General features: G+C 45.2%; 1 protein-coding gene across 1 annotated transcript in view; it reads left to right on the top strand.

Annotated features, from left to right (window-relative positions):
• Nucleotides 1-7,539, top strand: part of LOC119164622 (ATP-binding cassette sub-family C member 2) — a 121,297-nt gene extending 113,758 nt beyond the window's left edge. The window contains exon 7 of the mRNA XM_075874537.1: nt 7,358-7,539. Within this exon, the coding sequence (XP_075730652.1) occupies nt 7,358-7,529 (172 nt within the window). The 3' untranslated portion in view covers nt 7,530-7,539. The remainder of the gene's footprint in view (nt 1-7,357) is intronic.
• Nucleotides 7,540-13,726: the final 6,187 nt, after the last annotated feature.

The following is a 13,726-nucleotide window of genomic DNA, read 5'->3' on the forward strand; positions in this document are numbered from 1 at the left end:
CTGCCTTGGTTAAAGGCTGCGGTGCCTGGATCGGCACCACCATGCGTCTTCGACGTGCTTCTCGGCGTCGGTGTGCGGCTGTGAGAACGGGACCTGCGTTTCCCCTGCTGCCTCTCGCGTCTCGGCTAGTCGAACGACTTGTTGGGCTGGCGCTGCATGAATTATTGCCAAACAATGGATAATGACCGTAGTGACCTGCGTTGCCTCCTGTGCTGGTGCTGCTCTTGTATGTGCTGCCGTACACCTCGGCCACTTCCTCTTCTCGTCGTCTTCGCTCTGGTTGGCGACGCTTGACTATGTACGGAGTCTTGTATCTCGCTTTGCAGCTGCGGTCTCCTGTGAGGTGGCCTTTGCCACACAGTTGGCACCGCGGTCAGCTGCCCACTCGTAATAAGTTCACGTGCTACGTGGCACCAAATAGGCTTATAAGAGTGTGCTACACTCGCTTCCATGGCTACTGGTGGCACTGACTGACACTCCCACGTTTAATTCCCATATAAACCCAATAAAGTGGCTGGGGAATGGCTGTCGGGGTGGTGGTGGTGGTGAAAACATTTAATAACCATTAAATGGTTACAGAGAGGTGATTGGGTGGGGCCTTATTGGCCTCCTACCCTCACAGCACTAGGTGGAACCCCTATTCCGGGGCTGCATTGGCAAGCAACGCCGCCCGCGCCCGTTGAACCAGAGCCTCTTGGGCCTTCAGGTCTTGACAGCCGAGCAGGACCGCCTCCCAGTCCTCTCTCGTGGGATTGGGGTTGGGGGGGATAGATGGATAAGACTGGCACGCCCAGACGATGTGAAAGGTGTCAGCCACCTCACCACAGAACTGGCAAGTGCCATCAAAGGATGAATTGAAATGTTTTAGCACCGACGGGCACAGTACAGTATTGGTAAACAGTTTTAAAAGGAGGCGCTCGTCAGCGTGATGCAGTCCCTTACAAGGGTCTTGATAGCTGCGGTGCTCCTCCTTGTAGTAATTGGTAATATCTTTGAATGAAAGGGCCGAATTGTCTGATTGGGAGTAGGCTTCCAAAGACAGGGAGATAGCCCGGGAAGAGAGTGCGCGGGCGGCCTGATCGGCCTGTTCGTTACCCCTGAGTCCTTGGTGACCAGGTGCCCAAACCAGATTTCGTGGAGTTGGATTAACGTATTGGCAGCTAGGTTCCAGTATGCGCCGAGCAAGCGTTGAAGCCCACCCTAGCTGATAGTTCCTACAGGCCCCTCGTGAGTCGGTGATGATATGTTTAGAAGAGGGATAGGTGAGAGCCAGAGCGATGGCAATCTCCTCCGCGTGTGTTGCGCTGTAGGCTTTGAAAGTGAGCCCGTTTACGGTGTTTGCGTTGTGTATGACTGCGGCAGTATACCACCCCCCATGGTGCGGGCCAGCAACGTCCACGTAGCACACGTGTTCCTCTTGACCAAAGTGTCGCTGCAACGCTTCCGCGCGCGCCTGGCGGCGACCACTGTGGTTTTCTTTGGACATGTTGCGGGGAAGGGGTCGGACCCGGAGGGCGTGTCTCCAAGGTTCTGGCACTCTCACACTTTCCTCAATATAGTAATCGTGTTTGATGTGTATTCGGTCCAAGAGGCGGCGACCGGAATGTGTCTGTGCAAGGCGCGTGTATTGGTTAACGAGGTGGGCTTCTCGAAGTTCCCGGTAGGTATTCACCACGCCTAGGGCCAGAAGTCTCTGGTTGGACGTGGTGATAGGGATTTCGAGAGCCCGCTTGATAACTTTACGGTGGATGACCTCGAGTTGATCATTCTCGTGTTTGCGTAGGTGCAAGTAGGGAGTCGAGTAGAGTATTCTACTCGTTACGAAAGCATGGGCAAGCCACATTGCATCCCTGCTTCGTAATCCGCCCCGCTTGTTGGAGACCCGGCGGACCATACGGCCCACTTGGTCTCCCACCGTGCGAAGTTTGGCTATTGTGGTGTCGGCCTTGCGTTGGCGGTGTATGAAGAGGCCAAGGACGCGGACCTCCTTGGCCTCCCGGATCGGTCCCGAGGGAAGACTGATATGGAGCTGAGTTGTGTCCTGAGGGGAGGGACGTACGTGCACAAATTCTGACTTAGCCGGGGCACACTGGAGTCCGCATTAGGTTGCGTAGTCGTCGACTACAGTCGCTGCTGCTTGCAGGCATGACTCCATGTGACCCAGGTTACCTTGCGTGGCCCAGATTGTGATATCATCCGCGTAAAGAGCGTGATGTATCCCTGGTAGAGAAGCCAATTTGGGGGGAAGATTAAGCATGGCTATATTTATTAGGAGGGGAGAGAAGACCGCGCCTTGAGGAGTTCCCCTCGAGCCGATGACGTAAGGCCCATGTTCCTCATCTTGTATGCGTATGTAGGCTTGACGGTCTGTAAGAAACTGTGTAACATAATTGAATGTTTTATAACCACAGTTGGTCTGACTGAGGTGGTCAAGGATTACCTCATGCTTCACGTTGTCGAATGCCCCTTTAAGATCCAAGGCCAGGACTACCTTTTCATTGTGGGGGCATTCAACAGGATCTAATATGTCATGGTGGACCTGTAGAAGTATATCCTGGGCTGAATTCTGAGGGCGGAATCCAAACATGGTGTCCGCAAAAGTGGGCTATGTTTCTCGAAACTCAGAGAGTCTGTCGCGCACCATCGTTCCCATCAGCTTGCCGACACAAGACGTGAGGGAGATGGAGCGAAGGTTCTCCACGTCAATAGGTTCACCTGCCTTCGGGATGAAGGTCACGAGAGCTGATTTCCATTCAAGAAGGGGAGGAGTTTCTCCGTACAAATGCTATTGATGTATTTGAGGAGCGTGGCATAGGCTGCGTCGGGAAGATTGGCCAACAGTTTGACCGTAACCTGGTCACGCCCTGGTGCAGTGCCACGCTTCGTCTTGCGTAAGGCCGCCTGGAGGTCGTGGAGCTGGAACGGGGTGTCCAACTGCGTGTTCTTTTTGCCTACGTAGGAGTATGCGGCCGTCCGGGGGTCCTTGGTGGTGCACAGGTATCGGTCCCTGAGCGTGTTTGCCAGCTGTGTTGTCGTTTCTGCAAAGTTGTGCATGACCTTATGTAAGTGACGTTGAGTTTCCGTGCGTGTTTGTGTTGGATCGATGAGAGCGCGAAACAGGCGCCACGTGTTGCGACCCGACATCTGGCGTGCAGCCGTGTTGCACCTGTCCACCCAGTTAGTGTCGGCTAGCTGAGCAGCATATTCCGCAGCTTGCTCCATGAGTTCTAGGATGCGTTTCTTGAGGCGTCTGTTATGTTTCTGTTTTTCCATCGTTTGGTGAGACTGCGGCGGGCCTGCCAAAGATGGAGGAGGTGGTTGTCCACGTCCGTTTGAGTTTCCGTGAGCTGTATCAGCCGTTCGTATTGTTTCAGTGTAGACGTCAGTGATTTAGACCAGGTGTCGTATTCCGACTGGAGAGGGTCTACAATAGGTAGAGTGGTGCGGAAAGTTGTCAAGTCTGGGATATGAGCTTGTGTAAGTGGGCGTTTCAAGGGACGCATGTACACGGTTGTGTTTAATACACAATGATCACTACCGAGAGTGTCCTGTGTGTTCAGACAGTCGGCATGGCGTATGTTGCATGTAATTATGAGGTCCGGCAAGTATCTCGTTGAACAGAGTTGCCTACACGTGTTGGGCTGGCGGGATCAGTGTGGAGGGTGAATCCAAGTGTAGAAAGAAGTTCCGCAAGCTTCCTTCTACGCGTTTCCTCTCACGGTTAACAACATAACCTGCTTGGGGCATTGAAGTCGCCGACGATCAGGAGGGGTTCCTTCCTGACAACTGCATAGCTTGTGTGAACTTTCCTTGGTCTTATTGACTGTTAGATCTCATTAATATTGTGTAAAAACACGGAAAAACGAGCCCTTAGGTGTACACTTCTCCCCTTGTTCATTAACGAGGGTCTCGTACCGGCAGACTTAGTGCCTTTAGGTTGAATACGAGGGACTATTGATCCGCTGCCCACTCGTAACAAGTTCACGTGCTACGTGACGCCAAACAGGCTCAAAAAAAGTGTGCCACACTCGCCGCCATGGCTGCTGGTGGAGCTGACTGACACTCCCACGTTTAATTCTGATATAAACCCTATAAAGTGGCTGGGAAGATAGCTGTCGGGGTAGCTCAGTGGTAGAGCATCGAACGCGTCTTTCGAAGGTCGCAGATTTGGATCCTGCCCACGGCAAGTTATCTTTTCACCCACTTTTCTTCATATTTACATTACAATTCGGTCTAATATCTTCCCCTATATTTGCTTGGCATTATTGTCTGTTAGATCTCTATATTATTGTGTAAAGACATAAAAACAAGCCCTTAAGTATACACTTCTTTCCTTATATATATATATATATATATATATATATATATATATATATATATATATATATATATATATATATATATATATATATATATATGTGTGTGTGTGTGTGTGTGTGTGTGTGTGTGTGTGTGTGTGTGTGTGTGTGTGTGTGTGTGTGTGTGTGTGTGTGTGTGTGTGTGTGTGTGTATGTGTGTGTGTGTGTGTGTGTGTGTGTGTTTAATGGAAAGAATTGTTTACCTAAGGGCTCGTTTTACCGTGTTTTGACACGGTATTAACGAGATCTAGCAGAGAATTCTGCCATGAAAAGTATGGAGGAAGTTATTAGACCGAATCGTAAGGTAAATGCGAAGAAATAAAAGTGGGTTAGAAGATAACTTGCCGTGGACAGAAACCGAACCTGCGACCTTCGAATAACGCGTTCAAAGCTATACCGCTGACCTACCACAGCGGCTATCTTCCCAGCCACTTTATCGGGTATATATGTGAATTTAAACGTGGAAGTGTCAGTCGGCGCCACTAGTAGCCATGGCGGCGAGTGTGGCACACTCATTATGAGCCTGTTTGGCGTCACGTAGCACGTGAACTTATTACGAGCTGGCAGCTGACCAATAGTCTCTCGTACACCACGTAAAGGCACAAAGTCCACCAGCACGAAACCCTCGTTAATGAATAAGGAAAAGAAGTGTGTACTAAATGGCTCGTTTTTCCTGCATTTTCCTGCCCCAAAGGCTCGTTTTTCCTTCCTGTTTGCCGACGACTGTGCCATATATCGCGCAATTAACAACGACTCTGACCACAGTCCCTGAAAGACGACCTTACCAAAGTGCAACGCTAATGAAACGACTGGCTAATGACCCTTAACCCCAATAACTGTAAAGTAATTCACCCGCCGCCATCAGCCCTCCTATATGCCCTATATAATCAGCAATACTCCCTTGGAAAAAGTAGACTCATTTAAGTACCTTGGGGTTACCCTTTCATATGATTTAGATTGGTCTGTTCATGTGTCGCACATTACTGCCTTAGCTAACCGAACCTTGCTATACTAAAAAGCCCTTTACGTCATGCGCCCCTTCACGTCAAACTACGAGCATTTAGAACACACGTACGTACGAAACGTGAGTACGCATCTCTGATATGGTCCCCAAGTCTAGCATATCTCATCAATGCACTCGAAGCAGTCCAATATCTTGCGGCAGGATTCATTCATTCATCGTACCCATATCACACAAGCGTATCACTACTGAAGGCGCGATCCGGCTTAGATTCATTGTCATCCCGGCGCCGCATTGATTGACTAATCTTTTTTCACAAGTTCTATTACAGCTCGCTTCATCAGACACCATACATCTTGGCCCCATTCCCACACCTCTCCCTCGTATTGGGCATCACTTACAAGTAACCCGTCCACGTAGCCGCACTACTACCTTCTCAGCCTCCTGTTTCTGTCGTTCATCGACTAAGTGGAACGGCCTGCCTCGTTCTATCACTGATATCACCTGCCCATCATCATTTGCTGAGAAGCTGAAGCGATAATTTACTCTAATGTTTATATGTGGCTACTAATTATATGCATATATGGTTGATGTGCATAATTTACAAATGCATATATATTGTATACGTACAACTTTTTGCGTGTGTATTTGTATATTCTCATTATGTATATATGTCGCCCAATTGTAACCCCACCACTTATGTGATACCCCCCCTTGAGGGGGCCCTTAAGGCAATAAAAAGTGAAGTGAAGCAGCTGTGGTTCCTTCCCACGGCAAGTTATCTTTTCACCCACTTTTCTTTCTCCTTATTTACACTACATTAATTCGAATACCTTCCCTTATACATTCCTTGAAATTATTGTCTGTTAGATGTTACTACTATTATATATATATATATATATATATATATATATATATATATATATATATATATATATATATAATGAGATCTAGTAGACAGTTATGCCAAGGAATGTATAGGGGAAGTTATTACAACAAATGGAATGTCAATAAGAAGAAAGAAAAGTGGGTCGTAGGTTCGATTCCTGCTCACGGCTGGTTATTTTTTCACCCACTTTTCTTTCTTCTTATTTACAATCCATTGGTTCTAATGCCTTTCCCTATACATTCCTTGGCATTACTGTCTGTTAGATCTCATTAATATTGTGTTAAAACACGCAAAAACGAGCCCTTAGGTATACACTTCTTTCCCTTATTTCATTAAAACGAGGGTCTCGTACTGGCAGACTTGGTGTCATTAGGTTGTATACGAGGGACTATTAATCAGCTGCCCGCTCATAATAAGTTCACGTGCTACGTGACGCCATACATGCGCATAAAAGAGTGTTTTCACACTCGTCGCTTGGCTTATAGATGGCGCTGACTGTCACTCCTACTTCTAAATTCACATATAAACCCCAAAAAGAGGATGGTGGGAAGGCCGCTGTGGTAGCTCAGTGGTTAGAGCATCGAACGCGTTATTCGACGGTCGTAGGTTTGATTTCTGCTCACGGCTGGTTACTTTTTTATCCACTTTTCTTGCTTCCTATTTACATTCCATTGGTTCTAATGACTTCCCCTGCACATTCATTGGCATTACTGTCTGTTAGATCTCATTATATATATAGATATATATATATATATATATATATATATTGATACATACATATGCAGAAATCTGTAAAACTATGCTAATAGTAATATGTGCGGATTTTACGTCTCAACATCACGATATGATTGTGAGAGACGCGGTATAGTGGAGGGCTTTGGTAATTTTCACCATCTGGTATTGTTTAACGTGCGTTGTCGTCGCCCAGTACACGGGCCTCTACCGATTCGTCTTCATTGAAATGCACTTGCCACTTCCGGGATCGAACCTGCGGCCTTCGAATCAGTGGCCGAGCACCCTGTTCACCGAGGCGAATCTCGCGCTTGTGCTGTCTCGTGTTGTTCTTTCTTCAATGATTATGTTTCCTTGTAGCGCGCAAAAGTTTACAACGTTTACAACTGCCCTGACTGCTTCACCTTTTTTTTTCAGAATACTTGTCATGGGTGATGGGAAAGTCCTAGAGTTTGCATCAGTGCAAGACCTTCTCCGAGACCCGAACTCAGTGTTTTCCAACATCGCCAGAAGCGCGGCCATATCTCAAAGCAGCAAAAGCCAAGGCACGGATGAACAGTCTGCACCGAGAGAATATAATCGTCTCTGAATTTCACCGACATGTGTCATCTTGACTGCAATTATTATCTTCAAGTGTACATCACTTCGCGCAATACTCACATGACACATATAGTGTGATATCAAAAAAACCTTTAACACGGGCTCTCGCTAAGCTAGCGTTTCCACAAGTGGGCTCCTCTTCTTTCGTAAGGCACCGTCTGCTCGGTTCGCAAATTAGCGACCTAGTCCGTGCCGACTGAAAGACCGCAGCCCATACGAAATCCTGGAGCAGCAACGTTAGGAACGACAAATCTACGCATTTATGCTTATAAGAAGGAGGCACTCGGGAAGACCAAAAGATCCAAGCAAGCACCTATTCGCACTTGAGACTGTGACACGCGGCGTGTCCAACAGTGTACATGCAAGTCAATGCCCATGTGGTGGGCGGGAGGGGCGTCTCTCCCTTACATTAAGTGCGAGCGCATGTCTAGGCCACCAAACATAAACACACCTTGCTCAGGGAGCCTTGGCACCACCCTTGAAACACAAAAGAAGCCATTTCATGTCTAAAGACTTCTGCAATATCTAGTATAAAGGGGTAATAGACGTATTGGTCAAAACATTTTCTAGCCGTAGCTAACTGAGCGTCTGATAGCTGTGCTGACGTCCCGCTTGCTGTGATCTAAAAGAAATCTTACAAGACCAAGTTTTGACGCTTTTTGGCGTTCTCTTGTTTTACAATAGTATATATCAATAGAGATGCAAAACAAGCCATTATATTCGAAGGGTGCCAACTTGTGCTTGTTGGTTTGCCATACCCGCAAATTGCTGCACATGAAAGATGCGGAAAGGAACATAAATGTATTTTTGTGTATTTGTCTGCGTCTTTCACGTGCAACAGTTTACGAGTAAGGCAAACCAACATGCCCATGTCAACACCCATCTGACATGTTATAGTGGCTTATTTTGCTTTTTTTTTCAATTCTGTATGTCTCTCTGTGTTCTGGTGTCCGGCCTGCACAAAAGTTTACGAGTAAACCATTACGACATCCTGGTAAGCAGCCTGACGACTGCCGCAGCAAGTAAAAGAATTAAGGGACAGGAAGCTTTTTACTCGCTTCCTGTGTCAGCCGTTCAGCTAGTGAATAATAAATTCAGCAATATACTTGTCCATCTACCCTGCCCTCAAAAAGACCTACATGCATCTTCTATATTTATTTATTTATTTATTTTTTATTTATAAATACTGCGATCCTTCAGCTGAAAGATCATGGCAGGGTGGGAAAAAAAATGTTCGAGAATCGGTACATACAAAAAAATAATGAAAACACAATAAATCGTACGATTTGAATATACAAGGCGAAGGTTCACAAACGCTTATTTCAACAAATTTTTTGAGTAACATAACACATAATAACGTAACACGTAGAATACGGGTTATAGACTAACACAATAATTACAATAAAACAAATAATACAATGCACTGTGTAGTGACGGTTTAGGCGATGCTGTTTTCAAACAATGACAGATTCTTCTGTAAAACGACATCATTTGTCAGGCTATTCCAGTCATTAATAGTTCTAGGGAAGAACGAATACTTGTGGCAGTTAATCCGTGAAGGTAAAGGAGTTATCGTTTTACTATGTCGCTTGCGAGTTGCGTAACCGGAAGAATACCGAAGAATGCCTGCATTGTCAACATTTAAATGACCATTTATTAATTGATAGAAAAACTTAAGCCGGCAAGTGCGGTTTCTGTCCACAACGGGTTGCAGACCGCTTTTTACCAATAATTCAGATACGGATGTTCTACCGTAGGAGTTATAAATAAAACGTAAGCCCTTGTTCTGCACTTTTTCTAATTGATTAATGTTACGTTTAGTGAATGGATCCCATATTATTACCGCATATTCCAACATTGGACGAATGAGTGTTTTATATGCCAACATGCGTACAGACGGGGTAGAATATTTTAAGGATCGCTTTAGAAAAAAAAGTTTCCGTAGACATTTACCTGTAGTTATATCGACGTGTTTGTTCCAGTTTAGGTCATTAGTTATCCATACTCCAAGGTACTTGTATTCTGCAACTTCTGTAAGATTGACGCTATTTGTGCCGTACTGATAACATAAAGGATTTTTCTTTAGTGTTATTTTCATATAAACAGTTTTGTTGTAATTAATTGACATTTGCCATTCCTGGCACCAAGAGACGACCTTGTTGAATTGATTATTGAGCCTTATCTGATCTCCAGCAGTTGATACCTTCGTGTATAATACACAATCATCAGCATAAAGCTTTACACTTACAGAAAGGTCATTCATTATGTCATTTATATATAATAGAAAAAAAAGAGGTCCGAGGACCGAGCCCTGAGGTACGCCGGAATCCACAGGTAGTTTGCTGGAACAACTGTCATTAAATGAAACAAATTGTTGCCTGTTTTCAAGATACGCTCGTATCCATACTATAAGTTTCGGATTTTTCAAAATATATTGCAATTTATGAAGTAATTTTTTATGTGAAACTTTATCAAAGGCCTTTTGGAAGTCCATAAAAATGGCATCTAGCTGTTCACCTTCATTTAGTGCGGTAGCAAAATCATGGATGGTTTCAACCAGCTGTGTAGTGGTAGAATATCCACGTCTAAATCCATGCTGCGCTTTTGTTAGTACTTTGTGTTCATCAAGAAATGTAACAATCTGTTTGTGAATTATGTGCTCGAGAATTTTACAAGCTGTAGAGGTTAACGAAACTGGTCGATAATTCTTTATTTGAGTTTTATCACCTGCTTTGTGTAGAGGCTTAATTCGGGCAATCTTCCAGTCCTCAGGGAGTACACCTTCGTTCAAAGACCTAGTATATAACACACACAAATATTTCGCGCACCACTCTGCGTACCGTTTTAAGAAGGCATTCGGTATCTCATCTGGTCCAACAGATTTCTTAACATCCAGATTTAGCAATAAATTAAAGATACCCTCTTCAGAAATAGTGACATCTGATATTGGTGGTAGGTTCGCATCGAAAGGTGGGAGATGATTATTATCTTTTGTATAGACGCTGTTGAAATAGTTATTAAAGGCCGTACAGACAGCTTTTTCATCACTCTCTAATTTTCCATCTAAAAGAAATACATCGGTAGAGCACGTGCCCGGAGTGACCTCTTTCCAAAATTTTCTTGGACACGTTTTAATAAATGACGGCAATTTTTCGTTAAAATACTTTTCTTTGTCACGAAAAGATTTTTCTTTAATTTCTTCACGTATATTGCAAATAGCTGTTTTTAAATTAGGACTGTTAGCCTTGTTCGACCTTTTTTTTAACCGTTTCAACTTTCGCTTCAGCTGTAACGTCTCTCTTGTTATCCAGGGATTGTGATTCTCTACTTTCTTTGTAATTAAAGGGATAAAACGCTGCACACAATCTTCAATCATTCTCTTAAAGCAAAGCCACAGATCTTCAACGCTACGATTACTTACATTGAAATGATCATATTCAAAGGCCAGAACATCAATTATAGATTCATCATCTGCTTTTGAAAAATTGGGAAATTTCTTCACCATCCTCTGCTGACTAAGTTCAACTCCCTTTAGCTTTAGTACCACAGCCTTGTGATCCGATATGCCATTTGTGACGCTGCACAACATGCTTTCTTTTATATTGCCACTTACAAGATATATATCTAGGATAGATTTCGTCCCCTGATCTATTCTGGTAGGGTCGGTGACTATTTGCGTCAAATCATATTGAAACATGATATCGGATATTTGAGTATCCGCAGCTTGACATGGGTCTGATATAAACGTTTCCCAATTCATATTTGGCATATTAAAATCTCCCGCTATGATTAATTTATCTTCGGTTTTTACGTGACAATGAAGGTAATCCTTAAGCTTTGCGATAACATCAAGGGAAGCATTTGGTGGCCTGTAAACGACACCAAGAAGATATTTAATATTGCCAATATACACTTTACAGAAGATGCTTTCTATGTCTTGAACGTCTGGCATTTTTACGACACGTGTATTATTCCTAAAAAGAATAGCAACGCCCCCTCCCCTCCCATTTCGATCCTTACGGAACACTCTGTAATTTTTCGGCACAAACTCACTATCAAAAACATCATCTCGTAGCCATGTCTCAGTTAGTAATACAATATCTGGGTCATGTGCTAAAAGCATGCCTTCCAACTTCTCAGCCTTATTAACAATACTGCGGCAATTTACATTTAACACCACTAAGCATCGTTCATCTAGTTTCCCCGAACCTTAATTTGGTTAGATAACTTATATCTTGTATTCTTATTATCATCCCAGCAAAAAAACTTTCCATCAATGCTTATTTTGTCAAAAACTAACTTCACTTTAGATCCACTTGCACGCTCGCGCGACGAACTTTGCCACAACTTTTTTCTGATATCACGTACACGAGCGGAAAAGTCTTCACTTATCGACAGCTCGGTGCCCTTCAGCTTGGAACACCTCTGCAGAATAGCTACCTTGTCTCGGTAATCGAGTATTTTTATAATTACTGGGCGTTTTTTGCCATTCTTTTTTCCCAATCTGTGACATCTTTCTATGCCCCTGACATTCACTCCCAGCTTTCCCTCAAACAAGTCCTTTTTTATTGTTTCAGTAAGGTCAGCAGTCGTTTCATTAGCTTCTTCCCCTAGGCCAAAAACAATCAAGTTATTTCGTCGACTTCTGTTCTCTAACTCGTCAATTTTTTTGACCGCGAATTCAAAGTCTTTCTCAAGCTGTGTTGCTCTTTGCTTTAAGTCGTTTACATCTGTTTTCAGTTCAATCAAAGGTTTTGTCTGTATTTCGACGGAACTCATCCTTTCAGTCAAGCTAGCAACTTCTTTTTCGATTTTTTCTTGTTTTGATAAGACACTGTTCATCATATCAGTGATGTGTTTTTGTCCTGAAAGAAGCTGCTGCAGTATTTCTTTATCTGAAGGGCCTGGGTTTGCTTCAATATCCCCGCAAACTAACAAATCCACGCCAAAAGCACAAATGCATGAAAAAAAGCTACCAAGTGGGCGTGGCAGCAACACTAAAAAGCGGTTTTCACTGCGGTAACATGGCGTAGGCAAGTAGGAACTAACCTGCACCACAAAGACGAATGGTTTGGTGAGCATTTCGCCCTGAGTGCCGCTGCCTGGCCCACTGAAGTTCGACGGAGGTACGTGGCTTCTTATAGCCGTTGGAAGGTCCGAGGTTGCTGACGTCACCGATGTTGGCGCATGCGTCGGAGTCGGGACTAAGGAAAGGGCGGCTTCTTCGATAAGACAACGGTGACCACGCAGCGGAATCTCGATGCCGTGAAGCTCCTTCCAGCCATGTGATGGGTCTGTCAAAACGGATTTATATTCAGCAGCTTCCGTTCCGAAGATGGTCGCCACAACCTGCACCACAAAGACGAATGGTTTGGTGAGCATTTCGCCCTGAGTGCCGCTGCCTGGCTCACTGAAGTTCAACGGAGGTACGTGGCTTCTTATAGCCGTTGGAAGGTCCGAGGTTGCTGACGTCACCGATGTTGGCGCATGCGTCGGAGTCGGGACTAAGGAAAGGGCGGCTTCTTCGATAAGACAACGGTGACCACGCAGCGGAATCTCGATGCCGTGAAGCTCCTTCCAGCCATGTGATGGGTCTGTCAAAACGGATTTATATTCAGCAGCTTCCGTTCCGAAGATGGTCGCCACAACCTGCACCACAAAGACGAATGGTTTGGTGAGCATTTCGCCCTGAGTGCCGCTGCCTGGCCCACTGAAGTTCGACGGAGGTACGTGGCTTCTTATAGCCGTTGGAAGGTCCGAGGTTGCTGACGTCACCGATGTTGGCGCATGCGTCGGAGTCGGGACTAAGGAAAGGGCGGCTTCTTCGATAAGACAACGGTGACCACGCAGCGGAATCTCGATGCCGTGAAGCTCCTTCCAGCCATGTGATGGGTCTGTCAAAACGGATTTATATTCAGCAGCTTCCGTTCCGAAGATGGTCGCCACAACCTGCACCACAAAGACGAATGGTTTGGTGAGCATTTCGCCCTGAGTGCCGCTGCCTGGCCCACTGAAGTTCGACGGAGGTACGTGGCTTCTTATAGCCGTTGGAAGGTCCGAGGTTGCTGACGTCACCGATGTTGGCGCATGCGTCGGAGTCGGGACTAAGGAAAGGGCGGCTTCTTCGATAAGACAACGGTGACCACGCAGCGGAATCTCGATGCCGTGAAGCTCCTTCCAGCCATG

This window comes from Rhipicephalus microplus, chromosome 9 (assembly GCF_043290135.1).
Source record: "Rhipicephalus microplus isolate Deutch F79 chromosome 9, USDA_Rmic, whole genome shotgun sequence".
NCBI lineage: Eukaryota > Metazoa > Arthropoda > Arachnida > Ixodida > Ixodidae > Rhipicephalus > Rhipicephalus microplus.